This window comes from Oncorhynchus mykiss, chromosome 15, assembly GCF_013265735.2.
Source record: "Oncorhynchus mykiss isolate Arlee chromosome 15, USDA_OmykA_1.1, whole genome shotgun sequence".
Classification (NCBI taxonomy): domain Eukaryota; kingdom Metazoa; phylum Chordata; class Actinopteri; order Salmoniformes; family Salmonidae; genus Oncorhynchus; species Oncorhynchus mykiss.
In genome coordinates, this window is record NC_048579.1 from 40329870 (window position 1) to 40350164 (window position 20295).

The 20295-nt window shown below is 39.4% G+C and overlaps 1 protein-coding gene across 1 annotated transcript; it reads right to left on the reverse strand.

Annotated features, from left to right (window-relative positions):
- Positions 1 to 9139: 9139 nt before the first annotated feature.
- Positions 9140 to 13876, reverse strand: LOC100136751 (preprosomatostatin II). Its single transcript, NM_001124703.1, is given in 4 exon segments — positions 9140 to 9436; positions 9439 to 9513; positions 13624 to 13636; positions 13638 to 13876. Coding segments are annotated over 4 exon segments (348 nt in total). The 5' UTR covers positions 13771 to 13876; the 3' UTR covers positions 9140 to 9309.
- Positions 13877 to 20295: the final 6419 nt, after the last annotated feature.

Genomic DNA, 20295 nt, shown 5'->3' on the forward strand with positions numbered 1-20295 from the left:
AAAATACACCTTATGGAACAGCGGGGACTGTGAAGAGACACACACAGGCACAGACACATATGCACATGATAAGACACGCAATCTACACACACGTACATGGATGTTGTATTGTAAATATGTGGTGGAGTAGTGCTGGCCTAAACTAACACACTGAATGTGTTGAGTTAGGTAATATTAAATGTAATGTCAGGTAGTATTTTAAACTGTATGTTTCAACTGTATGTTGTCTTATGTTGCTGGACCCCAGGAAGAGTAGTTACTTAGGCCTTGGCAGCAGCTAATACGGATCCGTAATCATTAAAAATACAAATTATTAACCTGTTGATGTGCATTGCAACCACATATCATCCACTTACATGAGTGAATTATCTTAGCCTTCCTGGACATAAGCCTTTCTTTACCTCATCACCAACATTCACAAACACCTAACCTTTGAACTGCAGTCAATGGACTGTACCCTACTATATTAATTATGCCCAGGACTAACCAAATGATTTAGAGAGACAGCCATCCTAACCATTCCCATCAGGGACACCTGGGCTATGAAAACCAGACCTAGATTCAAAAGGCTATTTTTTTTATTGCTTTGAGGGTTTGAGCCTGTCTGATGCTTGTGTAAGATGGACAGGGTTTGCACTTTTGGGACGATTCCATTGGTTTCATTGGGACAAGCTAGCTCAATCAAGTGGCGTTAAAGTATTTGGTGGAAATAACAATACTAGGGACATCTCTGTAATGGTGGCCTTTCCAGAGGCTTGATCACAGCACATCCATCAGACGGCAGTAGATTCGATTCATAACAACCATTTCACCACAACATACTGAGCATTCACTGCATGGATTTACCTGCTTCACAAAAAACATACACACATTCACACAAATAGAAAGAGAGTGAAGAGAGGGAAAGACAGAGAGAGAGAGAGAGAGAGAGAGAGAGAGAGAGAGAGAGGTTAGGGTGAGAGAGAGAAAACAGAGATAAATCTCCCTTCTCAGTAAACACCACAGTGCTAAGACGTTTTAATGACTGACAGTCACTTCTCGAGCTCGATAATCAAGCACCCCAGTTGTGTCTAAATATTTGCATTGTTTCTGAAGCATAATTAAATAACAATTACTGCTGGCTAAATGTCTTTTCCACATTGTCGGTTGTCAAAACCCGCAGGGGAGAAAACACGCTAGAGCGGTTCCTGTTTTCACAGCTAATAAGCCTGTAATGAAAAATGCATCAAACGGCCCATTAGTCCTCGCCTGGAGCAGCTTAATCAACCCGAGCACACGGGCAGAAGTCTGCGGCTTAATGCTTGCACTCGTGCTCGAGAGCCCCATCTCCAAACACTCGCCGAGTGGGTGCCATCTCTTAATGTACGCCGCAGTGGTTTTTCTCCATTAGGATGGAAATCAGATTGTTTTTCGCTCTCCTCAGTGTCACTCTATTAAACAGGACGGAAGTATCCCTCGTGGCCGCTAATTAGCTATAATCATAGTAATGTGGCCGGGCTCTCGGCTCGGCTGTGACCGGCCTAACCGGATCCTCTAAAACACACACTGTCAACAAGAGCACTGTGTGTGCGTGTGTGCGTGCATGTGCAAATGTGTACAGTTTAGGTCAGAAGGTTACATACACCTGAGCCAAATACATTTAAACTCAGTTTTTCACTATTCCTGACATTTCATCCGAGTAAAAATGTCTTAGTTCAGTTAGGATCACCATTTTATTTTAAGAATGTGAAATGTCAGAATAATAGCAGAGAGAATGATTTATTTCAACTTTTATTTATTTCATCACATTCCCAGCAGGTCAGAAGTTTACATACACTCAATTAGTATTTGGTAGCATTGCCTTTCAATTGTTTAATTTGGGTCAAACGTTTCAGGTAGAACTTCCACAAGCTTCCCACAATAAGTTGGGTGAATTTTGGCCCATTCCTCCTGACAGAGCTGGTGTACCTGAGTCAGGTCTGTAGGCCTCCTTGCTCGCACACGCTTTTTCAGCTCTGCCCACAAATGTTCTATGGGATTGAGGTCAGGGCTTTGTGATGGCCACTCCAATACCTTGACTTTGTTGTCCTTAAGCTGTTTTGCCACAACTTTGGAAGTATGCTTGGGGTCATTGTCCATTTGGAAGACTCATTTGCGATCAAGCTTTAACTTCTTGACTGGTGTCTTGAGATGTTGCTTCAATATATCCACATAATTTTCCTACCTCATGATGCCATCTATTTTGTGATGTGCACCAGTCCCTCCTGCAGCAAAACCCCCACACAACATGATGATGGCACCCCCGTGCTTCACAGTTGGGATGGTGTTCTTCGGCTTGCAAGCTTCTCCCTTTTTCCTCCAAACATAACGATGGTCATTATGGCCAAACGGTTCTATTTTTGTTTCATCAGACTAGAGGACATTCTCCAAAAAGTAACATTTTTGTCCCAATGTGCAGTTGCAAACTGTAGTCTGGCTTTATTATGGCGGTTTTGGCGCAGTGGCTTCTTCCTTGCTGAGCGGCCTTTCAGGTTATGTCCTGAGCGTTATGATGGCTGCGTGGTCCCCTGATGTTTATACTTGTGTACTATTGTCGGTACAGATGAACGTGGTACCTTCTGGCGTTTGGAAATTGCTCCCATGGATGAACCAGACTTTTTTTTAGGTTTTGGCTGATTTATTTTGATTTTCCCATGATGTCAAGCAATGAGGCACTGAGTTTGAAGGTAGGCCTTGAAATACATCCACAGGTACACCTCCAATTGACTCAAATTATGTAAATTACCCTATCAGAAGCTTCTAAAGCCATGACATCATTTTCTGGAATTTTCCAAGCTTTTTAAAGGTAGAGTCAAGTCAGTGTATGTAAACTTCTGACCCACTGAAATTGTGATGCAGTGAATTATAAGTGAAATCTGTTTGTAAACAATTGTTGGAAAAATTACTTGTGTCATGCACAAAGTAGATGCCAAAACTATAGTTTGTTAACAAGACATTTGTGGAGTGGTTGAAAAACAAGTTTTAATGACTCCAACCTAAGTGTATGTAAACTTTCGACTTCAACTGTATATACTAGCCGGTGTCAGATGATGGCCCAAAAAATTGTCAAAAGCTCCAGTAACCCAAGTCATAATAAAGTCTGCTCATAATAAAGCGCTGCTCTGCCTTCTTAACAGCACTATCAACAAGGCAGGTTTTACAGTCCCTGGTTTTGTCGCACCTGGACTACTGTTCAGTTGTGTGGTCAGGTGCCACAAAGAGAGACTTGGGAAAATTGCAGTTGGCTCAGAACAGGACAGCACGGCAGGCTCTAAGAAGTACACGGAGGGCTAACATTAATGACATGCATGTCATTAATCTCTCATAGCTCGAAGTGGAAGAGAGATTGACTTCCTCATTACTTGTTTTTATAAGAGGTGTTGACAAATTGAAGGTACCGAGCTGTCTGTTTAAAATGAACACAGCTCGGACACCCATGCATACAAAACATGCCACCAGAGGTCTCTTCACAGTCTCCAAGTCCAGTACAAACTATGGGAGGCGCACTGTATTACATAGAGCATTGACTACATGGAACTCTGTTCCACATCAGGTAACTGATGCAAGCAGTAGAATCAGATTTAAAAAGCAAGTAAAAATACCCTTCATGGAACAGCGGGGACTGTGAAATACACACAAACATAGGCACAGACACATGCATACACACACATGATAACATACGCACTATACACACACATACACACAGATTTTGCATTGTAGATATGTGGTAGTGGAGTATGGGCTTGTGAATTCTCTAATGAATGTATTGTAATGTTTTTAAAATTGTATAACTGCCTTAATTTTGCCAGACCCCAGGAATAGTGGCTGCTTGCCTTGCAAATAGACTGTTCTCTTTGCACGGCAAGCGGCACCAGAGTGCCAAGTCTGAAAGCTCCTTAACAGCTTCTACCTCAAACCGTAAGACTGCGAACAATTAATCAAATGGCCACACTGACTATTTACATTGAAACCCCACCACCATTTTTGTTTTTACACTGCTGCAGCTCGCTGTATATTATCTATGCATAGTCACTTTACCCCTATCAACATGTACAAATTAACTCGACTAACCTGTACCCCGCAAATTGACTCGGTACCGGTACCCCCTGTACATAGCCTTTATTGTGTATTTTATATTACATTTTTTACTTTAGTTTATTCTGTAAATATTTTCTTAACTCTATTTCTTTAACTGCATTGTTGGATAAGTAAGTAAGCATTTCACAGTACGGTCAACACCTGTTGTATTCGGTGCATGTTACAAATACAATTTGATTTGGTTTGAAATATGGACCTGTAAGGACAGATATACAATATGCGGAAATATCAACCATGAATATTTTATTATACTTTTTGGTAGTTGATTAATAGACAACTTTCCAAGTCAAAATTGTTTTCATCCAGTGCTGTATGGTCCTGAAAAAAATACATACAGTTACACATGTCGTTTGATGTTAAGGCATTTGTAATCGGCTCTCAGGAAAACAAGTGGGCTCCAAAATCAAAATGACTTTTTTTGGGGTCTGAAGCATTTTGTATCTTTAGCCCCTACTCTTGCAATTTAGTCAGGGCGCCACCACAGATTATCTTTGGAGCCACACAGGATATTGCCACAAATCCAATATGGAGTCCAAAATCCATAATGGCTGTCATAATACCCTTTGATGGAGGTTAAATCACATAGGAATAGGAATTTTGGAATTTTGTATATGAGAGTCATTTTTTTCTGAATTGTGTACAACACTCATGCTCATAAAGAGTGTTTTCGTTTAAATCATTTTTTTCTATGTCCAATATGCCCAACATAGTTCCACTCAAACAACTTCGCCTGCATATACAATGAGTCTACAAAAAAATGGAAAACACCTTCCAAATATTGAGTTGGGTCTTTCTCACAGGCTACAAGTGAAGATGGAACCAAACTGCGTGTGTACTTTTCCAATTCTGAGGTGCATATTGAATATATTGAAACAACTGTCCACTTTTACTTTTCTTCAGCCAACAAGATGAATAGGCATAACGAACAGCAAAAGCACTAGCCTATGTCAATCTAGTATCCCCCATAGTACAAAAGTCGACCTATTCTGTGCGAGAAATAAATATTAAAAACATGGTCTGGGACAGTGGTGGGATGCGATAGATGCCAAATTAATACAACCAATAGAATCCCCCAAAACTTTTGTATGCAATGTAGCTGACGCAACAGATCAGAACGTTTAGCTTAAAATGTTGATAATCTATTAGGCTACTTCTTCACATTATAAGCTGAGCAATTATAATGTGCACATGGTAGTAGGCTATAAACGCAAATGTTCCATTAGTGGAAAACATCATTATCCAAAGTGACCTCAAATGCAATTATGCATGTAATGCTTTTATTATGAAGGTGAATTTTTATGGTGAAAATGATCTTCCCCAAACTTGAAACTCACGCGCTGCTTATGTACGCCAGTTAGGCTCTACACTCCTTCTAAAGCGGATTAATGTGCTAACTTTTAAGAAGTTATTTGGCCACTTTAGTTGTGATACAAACCTTATCAAAACATATAGGCCTATGGTCTAGGCTACATGAGGTGTGCGACTACGATTCGAAAGAGTTGCAAAAAAGTAATTGCTTCTTATGGAAGGCATTATTCACAAGTGATAAAATATTATTCACAATTGATAGGCTAATATTGTTACCCATCAGACTATTCTTGATTTAGTATTGTCGTAAGGGTCCTATGTGCGGCTGGTGTAGAGAGTCAGGCGCAGGACAGCAAATATGAGTAATCAACATGCTTTTACTAAAAAATGACAACACCGAGCACACCATGATGGACCGAACATACAAGAAACCATCATTCACAAATACAACATGGAAAACAGGGGGTTAAATAATAAACAAGTAATTGATTGAGTGAAGCCAAGTGTGATAAGACAAAGACAGAACAAATGGAAGATGGTGGCTAGAAAGCCGGTTACGTCGACCTCCCAACGCCACCCAAACAAGGAGAGGGACCGACTTTGGCGGAAGTCTTGACAATTGTCTTGACACATACAATATATTTTCTGTGTTAAATTTGTTTTGATTTAGAATGTACCATTATCATGCACCTGTATCGAAAACAGTGGCAGCGGAAAAAATACATGTCATCTATGCACATAAATAACGAATGGAGGGTGCATTTCGTGTGGTTCATTTTCATGCCAGTCAGGTAGGCCATACTCCTGTTGTAAATATAAGCAATGTGCTTCATATTGGGAAAGTTGAGAAATAAATAAAGTAGGCCTAGCCTATAGAAAGCTGATGGGATCCTCCTCTTTTAGTAGAGGCCATAACTCTTTCTCGCGCAATTGTATAGCCTATAGAAATGTTGCGCAACTTGAGCTCGTGGGCTCTCATGAAGTGTTTGATTAGATTTTTGATCACATTTGCATTGATGTCAGCGTGATTAGAGGGACAATAGAGTGCTGAGTATCAGGCAGTTAGCAAGTTTGGTAGACTACTAATGACCAGCAGCAGCATCAGAGCTCGGAGAATTATTTGACAGCCTTCATGACTCGTGACTGCCGGTATGGCGGTAATATGGTCACCGCAACAGCCCTAGCCATAACACCTATGTTTTTCCAGCAGTAGTGTCACGGGATTCTTCTGTTGAAGGAGAGGCGAACCAAAACGCAGCGTGGTTATTTTGATACATCTTTAATAAAGATGACAATAGAACAATATACAAAAACAAGAAACTTGAAAAACCGAAAACAGCCCTATCTGGTGTAACAAAGACAGGAACAATCACCCACAAAACCCAAAACAAAACAGGCTACCTAAATATGGCTCCCAATCAGAGAAACAGAAACAGACAAACAAGACATCCAACATAGAATGCCCACTCAGATCACATCCTGACCAAACAAAACATAGAATATACAAAGCAAACTATGGTCAGGGTGTGACAAGTAGACTATATCAAAAGCCTCACTGAAGTCTAGCAAAAGCCCCCACAATCTTTTTATCATCAATTTCTCTCAGCCAATCCTCATTAATTTGTGTAAGTGCTGTGCTTGTAGAATTGTCTTCCCAACAAATGTGTTAAAAGTCTGTTATACTTTTTTTTGTAAAATATCATTGTATCTGGTCAAACACAATTTTTTCCAAAGGTTTACAAAGTAACTGCTGATAGGTCAACTATTTGAGCCAGTAAAGGGGGCTTTACTATTCTTAGGTAGCAGAATGTCTGTCACTTTGATTACTCAAATTTCTCTCAATCTTATGCACCTACGTTGTAAACTTTCATTCATAATCTAGGTTGGAGCAATCTCATGATGGGTTTAGGAAAATTTTTAGTATCATGTAGTAGCCTAAACCGATCCATGTTATATTGAGCTGGGTGAATGGAATATGAATGACAGTCATCCAATATGTAAGGGATAATCACCGAGAGGCTATGCGTTCTATGGAAAATAATGAATGACGTGGCCCCATTATCCTTTTTATACCATGGCTATAAATTAACATATTTGCCGGGAGAAATTTGTTCATCATCCACTGAAGTAGCTAGCAAGTTTACTAGATAGCTACAGTAGTTGCCGTAGTAACAAAACAAACAATCCTGCTAGTTTAGCTAACCAATTCAACAATCCAAAAATGTTTTAAATTCCACTTTTGCTTTCAAAAGCAGCTCAAACATAGAACATGTAAGAATGAACTACAGTCATTGAATTCTACCGTGCAAATATACCATGCGTTATAGCGAAATAATGGATGCTCTAGCATGCCCTACAAGCCAATAGAAAAAAACTATTCAACAACGCCATGGAATGAACTGTATAAACTGGGTGGGTCGAGCACTGAATGTTGATTGGCTGACCACGGGTATGTCAAAGCATTTATTTTTACTGCTCTAGTTACGTAAGTAACCAGTTTCTCATAGAAATAAGGTAGCTCGGGGGTTTGTGGTACATGGCCAACATACCACGGCTGAGGGCTGTATCCAGGCACTCCGCGTTGCGTTGAGTTGAAGAACAGCCGTGGTATATTGGACATATACCACACCACCTCGGGCCTTATTGCTTAAATCGAAATAAGGCCATGCTTATATAAAATCCTCAGAGGCTTGTGACTTTGAATACTTCTGCTGCCTTTTCTATATCCAGAGGCAATAGTGTTTGAGTATAATTCTGGAAGGCCTATTGGATTACCAACATAGCTGAGTTAAAAATAGTATTAAGTACAGTACACAAATTTGAGCGATGTCTCTCATTTAAAACATATACAGGTGATTAAACCACAATTTAATGGTATTGTGGACGCCATATTGGATTTTGGACGCCATAATGGATTTGTAGTCAAATCTAGGGGGGCCCCCTAACTTAACTGCAAGAGGTGGAAAATATAAAATGACAGTTTCCACTCTCTTAGCCCACTTGTTTTCCTTACAGCCGATTAGATTACAGTAGCCTCAACATACATGTTTAACTGCATGTTTGTCAAGCAGCACCATACAGCACTAAATGAGAGCAATTTTTACTTGGAAAGTGTCTATTGATCACCTACTAAAACCTACTAAAATGTAAAACTTACATTCAACATAAATATTCATAGTTGATATTTCCACCTATTGTATCTCTGTGTTTACAAGTACTGTATATAGTGTATTTCCAGGGTGCATTAAGATATCCTAATGCTGTTTATTTGTGTTTGTAGTGTAGGCAACTGACAACTTGTATTCCACATTTTAGCAATATCAGAGCTTGTAATATTGGGTTACATGAGTTTATGTGCCCCCCCTGCATGTTTTGATATTGGGTGTGACAGAATATCTATACATTTAACCACTGTTGCAGTAAAATATTTATTTACAGCCATCCATTTAAAAAATGGGAGACATTAAAGATGTGAAAAAACATGATTGTGTTTAGTTCAACCTCAAGTAGGGGTATATCAAATGCTAAAGCCCTTTTTAAGGATTGGCCATTCACTAGCCTAGTGTCAGTGTGAGTGTTTGAGTGTGACTGTATTTGTCAGTGTGTTACATCAGCCAGTACTAGATGCATGCATAAATTAATAAAGGGCATGTCAACCAAAACTTTTCTTTGGTAATACAAATAAGAGTTTATCAAAGAACTGACCCACTGAAATTCAATTATTTTATATTTATTTCACAAATTAGACAGGTACATCATTCTGTTGATTTCAAGAACCATCATCGGGCACAGCTAACTGTTGATTGGCTGCATTCGTCAGGTGTAAGTTGGCGGTGTGACGTGATTGGCAGCGTCATGTCATAAGGTGGTCGGTTTATTCTTCCCTCAGCAGGAAGTGAAGCCCTTCCAGTAGAAGTTCTTGCAGCCGGCTTTGCGCTCACGGGGGGGAAGGTTGTTGGGGTTGCCCACTGAGCGCTCCAGCTCCACACGCAGGTCCTCTTTAGCCCCCGCTGGGGACACCTCACTTTCCTGGGCCTCAGGCAAGGACAGTTGGGATAGAATGTCCTCCACCGCTCGCTTACTCCACTCCTACATGCAGGAAAGACACACATACTTTGGGAGAATATAAACAGACACATATACACATCGGCACAAGCTAATATCAACAACAGCAAAAACAAACCTACACGTACACATACAGCAAAATACACTCACACAAAGCGAATCTCATGTGTGTGCACAAACACACACAAATGTAATCACCTCCACATTAAGGCAGTCAGTGTTAGTTTTCTTGTCTCATTATGTTCCCGATTCCGACCTCAGTTAAGCGCTGGTTTTTATGCCCTTTTCTCTATGTGCGTATTCTGACCTTGAATTTAAGCATGAGAATAGCATGACATTCACCTGCTATTTATTCAGAGTGGAGATCTAAGAAAAGAAGATGTGGTGAAGGTGTATCTACAGATAAGGAATGAATCAAACCACTGTATTTTTTATGAATCTATATATTTTGTGCGTAAAGGCTCTACAAATCATTTTTTCTACAATTTAAAAAAACAAATGATTTAGACATACTTTCCTAACCCTAAAGAGTATTTTTTAATCTACCAGTTGGTGATGAAACTGAGACAAAGATGCATAGATTCTAAACCCGTTCTCTCAATGTATTCTATTGAGTTTGTCAACGAAATTATCATTAAAAGGTACACCTAAAGGGATGACTGAAGATAAATATACTGAACATTTGTTGGCCAGCAAGTGGGAGGGTTTTCAATGGTTGAACTACATTTATTCAGAGTGCGCAAGGTAAAACAAATAAAAATAGTAGCCACACCTGCAGAACACGTTATGCGTCTGAATAAGGTAAGTCTGAAAACCAAATGCTTAGATGTGCGTAGGAAAGGCTTATATTCCAAAATCGGAATCAGCCCTATCTGCACAGAGAACAAAAGCGTTGCTGTAGCACACTGATCCAGCCAACAGATTGACTAGAAAATGGAAGGGTGGATAGAGAAATATTTGTTTTCCATCAACAGATAATTGAGAACAGATAACTGTTGTGTGTACAAAAACACACAACAGCATACAAACAGTTCCATTGACTTTTTCATGTTTGGTAGTAAACATTTAGTTTGTAAAATGAGAAACGTTCTAGATGAGGTGCTGCAATATGCACTGTCTGGGTGATCGGTCAATGACCTTAACTAGTGAGTCATTAGTATGAGAAAGTGGCATTCAGACAGACGTGATTGTCAGTCATAGGAGGGAATGATGGAAATCTCCTTCTTGAGAAATATCATTGTCTATTGGAGTTCACACCCCTATTACATGCAACAACTGCATTTTCACAGTGTCTTCTATGCAGATGGATGTGTCTGTGACACAGAATGAACTAAGAGACACAAACTCCCTACTGGACACACCACATCATTTCAACTTGGATAATTGGGTAATTGAGACAGTGATCAATGAGATTACAACCTGTATTCACTCACCCAAAGCCGAAAATGTGTTGAATTTCCAATGTATTAACACTATGATTTCAACCATCTAAAAGCACACTAAATTCCAATGGAAAAACAATGTCTGGTTTTTATTCGGGTTGTCACCTAAGTGTCTATAACTGCTCTTTCAACCATTTAAAAGCACAGCAAAGTTGAAATGGGAAAAGAATGTCAGAAATGTTGTTTATTCATACATCAGATTAATGTATCACTGTGCTTCATCTAACAGCAGAACCAAATTACCTGGATTGCAGTTGAGATTACATTAAAAGTACATGGTGCAAATAAGTGATCAATGCCGTTCTAGATTCTGCTCAGAATATTATAGCAATTTTTTTGAGCAAAATCAACACATACCTGCGAAGACCTATGCATGCTATCTTGAACATGCATACTTTATATGATTACATAGATATTTATAGCTACAGTAACCTCAAAATGTGGCCATGGATGTTTTACTCATGTTAAGGTTAAATGTTACATTAGTTTGTAAGATAGCCTTAACTTTAGGCTATTCACTGTAATTACAAAAGTAATACTGAATTGTGTTTGGTTTACAATGCAACAAAATACAGCTTAAAGGAAATCTGAGCCACTGGTTTAATCAAATTCTTCAAATTGGAGACGTAAATTCAACATATAACTTGTCGCCAAGTTAATAGGCTGTCTATTGTATTTCAAAGGTGATATTGAATTGTGTTTGGTTGTCAACACAACCAAATATCAACATTTGAAGGAGATGCAAATTCTGCTTGGATAGTTCCACCTGTGCCACAGACTTTCATTCCAGTTTGTCTACAAATTAATAATTGATATGTTGGATTTACATTTCCATCTCAAACAAAAATCTAACTTAAAGAATATGACTAAATCAAATCAAATTTTAAATGCACTTTAAATAACATTTCATTTGATATTGTCCTATTATTTAACATTGATGTGCATGGCACAAATGAAACTATGCAAGCAGAAGATACCACTCCTTCAAATGTTGATATTTGGTTGTTTTGGCAACCAAACACAAATCAATATCACTAAATATCATTACATTTGAAATCAACCAGAGCTTGAAGCCAAAGGCCTATTGTATTGTCTATTTTAAGTTGAATTCTACGTGGGATTGAAACAATAGCTGTTGATTACTTTTCAAATGCTATCTAAGCCTAAATAGCATCATTAATGATATGAGTGATAAAGTATGGTCACATTTCATTTGCTCTGTTAAACCTACTCTTTGGAATGTCTTCGATAGCAACAGTGAATCTATTTAGTTTTTATGTAGAGATCGTTCAACAAACATTCTCACGATAGCACATTGGTAATTGTGTGACAAATATCATCACTAAGCAGGGCTGGGCTTGGTTAAAACCCTGGATGGGAGACCAAAAGATAGCTGTAGATAGATTCTCCAGTAGGAGATGTTGCCCAGCCTGCCTCTTTTCTCTTCTGATAGTGGATATAACGTTGAAGATGGTGTTTTAAAGGTACGAATTCAACATATTTTATACAAGGTGTGTCTATGTTGACATTTGGTTACCATGATGACATAATCCTGTGGTTGAAATATCACCCTCAAAACAACAGTTTACGTTGACTTTTTAAAAATCCAGTGCATTTTCCCATGTAGATTCCACATCACAAGACATTGACAAATTACAGTGAAACAAAGTTGATTCAACCAGTTTATGCCTAGTGGGTCCTTTTAGAGAGTGTGTTGACTCTGTCTACCAACAATGACCTTAACCAAACCATTCCAAATCATGTCTTCAACACCAGAATGAGAGAAAATACTTATGGGATGGGAGTTCTGTATACAATAACAGTATATAACTAAAACAGCACCTCTACTGTATATAACTATCAGACCCCATTCACACTTGCATGTTTTGGCATGACAACTGAAGTTATTACTTGTAGTCCAGGAGTAATCAAATCTGAGCCAAGTTGGGTGCAAATAATTATCAGGTTGAACAGAAGACCAGCAGCACGCTGGTCTTCTGTTCAACCTGATAATTATTTGCACCCAACTTGTGTCCCGGGTCTAAATCAGTCCTTGTTTAGAGAGGAATAATGAAAATCAACCGTGGAACTGATTTGAGGTCCAGATTTGAATTTGCCTGATTAAAGAGGTACACCAGACCTGTTAGCTGTAGTGAGTCTATGCCCTAGTTTGTGTCTGAGAATGTGATAACCTGAGCACAGACTGTTTACCTGAATTCCATTGTGGGTAGGTGTGTAAGTCTGTTCCACTGTGAAGCAAAGGGCAGTGTACTGTATGTTACAGTGTGGACTATGCTGTACCTGTTTTACTAATGACACATTCTCATGTTCTCATAGTGTCATTAGTGGTGTTCCTGAATAGTTGTGTGAGTTGTACCCTACTGTACACATTATTTTGTGTCATGACACAAGCAGTGCATGCTATCTGCGTGAACACCTCACCTCACTTGAATAGTGAAATCCTGTGAGCGCAATAACGTAGCTGTCCTGTTTATTCTGGTATTCTTTGTTTGGTATGTGTGGGCCACAGGAAGCTGCTGAGGGGAGTGAATGGAATGGTATTAAACACATGGAAACAATGTGTTTGATACCGTTCCATTTATGCCATTGCAGACATTACTATGAGCCCGTTCCCCCCAATGAAGGTGTCACCAGCCGCCTGTGGTGTGTGCCAGTGCCGTAGGCTGCATACCTGTGTGGCAATGCCAGCGGCACGAGCCCTCTGAAGGAGTCTGCGGCTGCGGAGGTCCAGGTCGGGCTGCGAGGCGGCTCCTTGGCTGCAAATGGCCAGGGCCAAACCCAGCAGGGCCAGGGCACAGTGGATTCGGCAGACCTTCATCTCCAACAGAGCTGGGTTTTGTTTGCAGGGATGAGACGCGGTGAGACGAGCTGAGCTGGACCGGGCTATGCTCGATCTGGATCAGTCGGTATGGAGCAGGCCTGGTACTGTTGATGGGGGTTCTGTGGGGCTCTTATAAAGAGCTTGCCCTCTCAGCTCATCACTCTGCTTCCTGGGTTAAGTGACAAGTGGCCTGTCAGGGCGTGGGGGGCTGCCCGGCGATGATGGAATGCAGTGTTGTAAACCACTTAGAAACACTGGCTGCTTTCTTTTCGTCACAAAGGCAGCTCCTCTGAGACGTGTTGATTTAATATGGAGGCGCGACAATAAAACAGTTAGCCAATATGGATTTAGCACACACGGCTAATCTAAGTCAAATACAACCAGAAAATGTCTGCTTCATTAAAAGCCTTTATAAACAGGAAGCAGGAGTCATCACTAAAGTTTAAAATATTAAACTTACGTGATGACATCACGGAAGACTGCCAAACAAAAGATTCCTCTAGCAGATTTTTGGTGGGTTAATTAATTACCAACATATATCGCCATTGTGGGATCAGTAAAATCAACTGATTAGGCTTGGTTTACATACAATATTAACATAATTTAGTTTGCAATGGTTAACACAGTTTCCAAGAATTACGAGGTAAACATTGTATAAACCCTACCGTTGCACTTGCATGCAGGATTGTGGATATGTATTTTGTTGAAGTGTGATTTGCATATTTGTAAAAGCCTATTCTGAAAGGAATAATAGACTGAGTGCTGTCTGCCTGACAGACAGCATTACATAGAATGTCTTGGAATAAAACCAAATGTTTTATATCAGACTCAATCTAATTAATAGGATACATATTTTTCTATAAGAGTTATTTCAGTTTATGCTGAAATATCTGCTTATTTGCACAAAAGGCTGCATCATACTGTAGATATTGCCACTGTGTTAAATTTTACTGTAGCTCTTCACTGCTCCCTTGTGGCCATGGATTACAGACATAAACTACAATAAGCTTTGCCAGACGTTGTCAATGCAATTTTAACCCTCATCCCCAGGCTTAATTGCAGCTGGTGGACGACATTATCGCAATTTTGATCAGGAAAAAAACACAAAAGTATACTTCTTCATAAAAACTCATTGAATGTCAACAATATAAACTAGCAGGGAAAAATGAACACTCATTTATTACAATTAAATATTGTCATGCCTACTTACATTTCTCTAACTGTGTTACAACTACACTATTGAGCTTGGAAATTACAGATTAACTGTACAACTGTATGATTAATGGTATAGCAGAGCTTGAGGCTTGTTAAAATTACATGTAAATTACATTTATGAGTTGCAGCATTTCCACGGCACAGAACATTTGCATCGGACCCACATGCACGCACACACACGCACAATCGCACTGTGGCGGAATAATCAGAATTAGTTAGGTAACATAGATAATTAAGATGTCTTTTCCGGATAATATGCTTATATGATATGCTTGTTATTAGAATGTATCCCTTTGGACTCTGGTGTTGGCAGTTGCACTTCCTCCCTCAGCGGGGCTCAGTCACCTGGTACCCAGAGAGGGGAGAAGCCAGGCTTGTCTTTCACATGCAGAAATAATTTCCACCACAGCACGCAAGCATGCACAGAAAAAAAACAGACAGGTGTGATGAACCCAGACAGATTCCATTCTGAACTGTTTCAGTTCATTAGAACCATTGAGGGAAAACCATTGGGCATGCAATGGGGTCTGAAACCCTTATTTGTTTAATACATGTGGCTGCTGCTTGCAATACAGAATAACAAGAGCAACCTTTGAGTTCATTTCCATGCGCAGTTATACATGGCAGTTTAAGTTATCATACCCCTATGCTTCTGGCTGAGATAAATTAAGATGATACAGTAGATGATATACACAGTAGTATGGCAGAAAGTTAAGTCATTCCTGTACCTTTGTGTTAATTTAGCACCTCCTGGAACAGAAAACCATTCAACTCAAGGCTGACAACATTCACCACACAGAAATTAGCATCGGAACACAATGTTAATGAAGTACATAGGTTATACAAAAGAGTGCAACAGTATCCACTAATTCATTAAGACAACACTTTTCTGGGTATTTATCTGAATTGATTTTGTTTGTGTCAAGTACAGTACAATATTTTGTTTGAAAAGCAAGGAAGCACTTGGTACACTATGTCAGTTAAAAGGCTGGAGGCAAGGCACAACATTGGAAAGCTATAAGGAAACCAAGGTGATATTATTGTACAGATAAAATGGAAATGCAGAGCCTACTCACTTTGGTATTAAAAGTGATCAACACAGTGGCCATGGTTCCATTGGAAAGAATACATAGAAAGAGTCTAAATTGAATTTTATGCAACACGCCAATGGACAGTGAAATAATGATAACTGTATCTCTCCATATAAATACTACTCTTAAGCTCAATCTTTTTAAAGGGCCAAGTTGAGAGCATGTTAACAAATGCTTAATCATATTATTCAATATCTCCCTGACAAAGTGATTATTACAACATAATTGCTCTTTGTCCATTGTGGGTATACAGCAGTATTCAACCAACTACAGTGTTTAGAAATGTAAGATAACGTTACTAAGAACTTCTAATGAAATCAGATCTAGTGATATGAGCGACACGTTTCATTGCTAAATGCTTTTTTGGTAATACTTTACTTATGTCGGTATAATGCATTATGACTTTTTATAAGCATGTATTGGCTCTCAATCTTTTATACAGATAAATCTGTTCAATCTTTCTATGTGACTCAAAAATATTGTTAATAACTCAGGATCACTGAGATGCTACTAAGATATTGTTAGAGTATCATATATTTTTTATGACAGTGCATTATACTTGCTGGCTTTAAGTGAAATGATAATGCTTTTCCCTCAAAACTCAATTGCAGATATCAAAACTGATCCTAGTTCAGCTGTCTGGCCTTAACGGCTGATCTGTAACTGACTGATCATCTTCTTTCATCCCCCTAATGGTTAAGATTAGCTTTGGGGGTAAGGTACCAATCTTCTACCAGATTGCTAGCATACTCATAGCACCCAATGGACAACATAACATTCAACAAACAAACAGGCCATCAGGTAACTGGCCAGACAGTTAAAGTGGAATTCCACCAGTTTTTAAACGTATATTCATTATTTACAACAACATTATTACTTTTTACTTTTGATGACATCATCATGTGGCACTTTCTTAGGACCTTTTCTTCTTATCATTTTACTACAGACCGTAAAACGTGCCGTTTGCACATATGTGGTATGGTGCTGCAGATAATGCTGGAGATAATGAATATGAGGTTTAAAAGTGGTGGAATTCAATCTTAACTTTTCATTCAAATGTGTATCCAGTCATGAGAAAAAGTTGTTTCTGCCCAGCCAAAATGTGTTCAGTCAGTATGCTGTAGATAATGGAGCAGTAGTAGCAGTAAGGAGGAGTGGCTATGCACACTGCAAAACATCTCTGGATTCAGAGGGAAATTCATATTTTTATTTGACTAAATGTGAAAGAGGGGAAGGTGCAAAAGATGATCACTCTTTTTAAAAGCATGTTTCACTTTTGCACCATGAATTGTGGATTATTTTAGATCTTTTTTTTGTGTGCGTATTTTATATTTGCACAACACATTTAGTATTATTTTTGACTTTTGTGTGAAGACAGCATTCCTCCTCCTTGTTACATAGCATCCAACAAGAGCCATCAGGCAGTCAGAAACGTTGTCAGGCAGTTAACTTTCCATTCAAATGTATAAAAAAGACTGGGGCCTAGATTCAATCAGTTCAGCGTTAACCCACAATATTCAACAACTGCATAGCATATCATTTGTTGTTTAGGGACGTGTCGGTGGTGTAATTGCATTGGAGCTGTCAAATTCACAAGCTGCTCCCAACTTTATACACCAAGTCGCATTAGTAAACATCCCATGCCATTACAAGTTCAAACACTGGAAAGTGTGAATCCAGACCTTGATAAGGCTGATATAAATCCTTATTATTTTGTTGAATGATTTTTAAGTTAAGCCCCCTTAAGTTAATACTTTGTAGCGCCACCTTTTGCTGCGATTACAGCTGTAAGTCGCTTGGGGTATGTCTCTATCAGTTTTTCACATCGAGAGACTGAAATGTTTTCCCATTCCTCCTTGCAAAACAGCTCGAGCTCAGTGAGGTTGGATGGAGAGCATTTGTGAACAGCAGTTTTCAGTTCTTTCCACAGATTCTCGATTGGATTCAGGTCTGGACTTTGACTTGGCCATTCTAACACCTGGATATGTTTATTTTTGAACCATTCCATTGTAGATTTTGCTTTATGTTTTAGATCATTGTCTTGTTGGAAGACAAATCTCCGTCCCAGTCTCAGGTCTTTTGCAGACTCCATCAGGTTTTCTTCCAGAATGGTCCTGTATTTGGCTCCATCCATCTTCCCAATCTTCCCTGTCCCTGCTGAAGAAAAGCAGGCCCAAACCATGATGCTGCCACCACCATGTTTGACAGTGGGGATGGTGTGTTCAGGGTGATGAGATGTGTTGCTTTTACGCCAAACATAACGTTTTGCATTGTTGCCAAAAAGTTCAATTTTGGTTTCATCTGACCAGAGCACCTTCTTCCACATGTTTGGTGTGTCTCCCAGGTGGCTTGTGGCAAACTTTAAACAACACTTTTTATGGATATCTTTAAGAAATGGCTTTCTTCTTGCCACTCTTCCATAAAGGCCAGATTTGTGCAATATACGACTGATTGTTGTCCTATGGACAGAGTCTCCCACCTCAGCTGTAGATCTCTGCAGTTCATCCAGAGTGATCATGGGCCTCTTGGCTGCATCTCTGATCAGTCTTCTCCTTGTATGAGCTGAAAGTTTAGAGGGACGGCCAGGTCTTGGTAGATTTGCAGTGGTCTGATACTCCTTCCATTTCAATATTATCGCTTGCACAGTGCTCCTTGGGATGTTTAAAGCTTGGGAAATCTTTTTGTATCCAAATCCGGCTTTAAACTTCTTCACAACAGTATCTCGGACCTGCCTGGTGTGTTCCTTGTTCTTCATGATGCTCTCTGCGCTTTTAACGGACCTCTGAGACTATCACAGTGCAGGTGCATTTATACGGAGACTTGATTACACACAGGTGGATTGTATTTATCATCATTAGTCATTTAGGTCAACATTGGATCATTCAGAGATCCTCACTGAACTTCTGGAGAGAGTTTGCTGCACTGAAAGTAAAGGGGCTGAATAATTTTGCAGGGCCAAAGTTTGAAATATCCAATAAATGTCGTTCCACTTCATGATTGTGTCCCACTTGTTGTTGATTCTTCACAAAAAAATACAGTTTTATATCTTTATGTTTGAAGCCTGAAATGTGGCAAAAGGTTGCAAAGTTCAAGGGGGCCGAATACTTTCGCAAGGCACTGTATATAATCAAGTCAGGTATAAGTATTTTGACAGTGACACAATTTGCATCATTTTGGCTCTGTACGCCACCTCAATGGATTTGAAAGGAAACAATCAATATGTGCTTTAAGTGTAGTCTTTCATATTTAGTTTAAGGGTTTTGTCAAAATTATTGTATGAACCGTGTAGGAATTACAACCATTTTTATACATAGCCCCCCAATTTTAGGGGCTCAAAAGTAACTGGACAAACTAACAATCATAACTTAAATTGTGAGTTTTAATACTTGGTTGCCTGAAGTCTGGAACCCATAGACATCACCAGATGCTGTGTTTCTTCCATGGTGATGCTCTGCCAGGCCTTTACTGTTTCCAGTTCCTGCTTGTTCTTGGGGTGTTTTGCCTTCAGCAAGTGACATGCATGGATTCAGGTCAGGTGATTGACATGGCCATTGCAGAACATTCCACTTCTTTGACTTAAAAAAGTGTTGGGTTGCTTTCGCAGTATGCTTCGGGTCATTGTCCATCTGCACTGTGAAGTGCCGTCCAATGAGTTCTGAAGCATTTTGCTGAATCTGAGCAGATAATATAGCCCTAAACACTTCAGAATTCATCCTGCTATTTTTGTTCCATCAGACCAGAGGACATTTCTCCAAATAGTACGATCTTTGTCCCCATGTGCAATTGCAATCCGTAGTCTTGCTTTTTATGGCGGTTTTGGAGCAGTGGCTTCTTCCTTGCTGAGCGGCCTTTCAGGTTATGTCGATATAGGACTCGTTTTACTGTGGATATAGATACTTTTGCAGCTGTTTCCTCCAGGATCTTCACAAGGTCCTTTGCTGTTGTTCTGGGATTGATTTGCACTTTTCGCACCAAAGTACGTTTATCTCTAGGAGACAGAACACGACTCCTTCCTGAGTGCTATGACGGCTGCGTGGTCCCATGGTGTTTATACTTGTGTACTATAAGTTAGCATAATACACAACAAGGTTATGGTTATTTTGCTGTTAACATCTGTTCTAGGGTTATCTCTTTCTCAACCCCCGTCCTACTCCTTACCATTGAGTTAAACAACCATTTTACCCTGCACCAGCTGTTAAAGAGGCATTTACAGTAC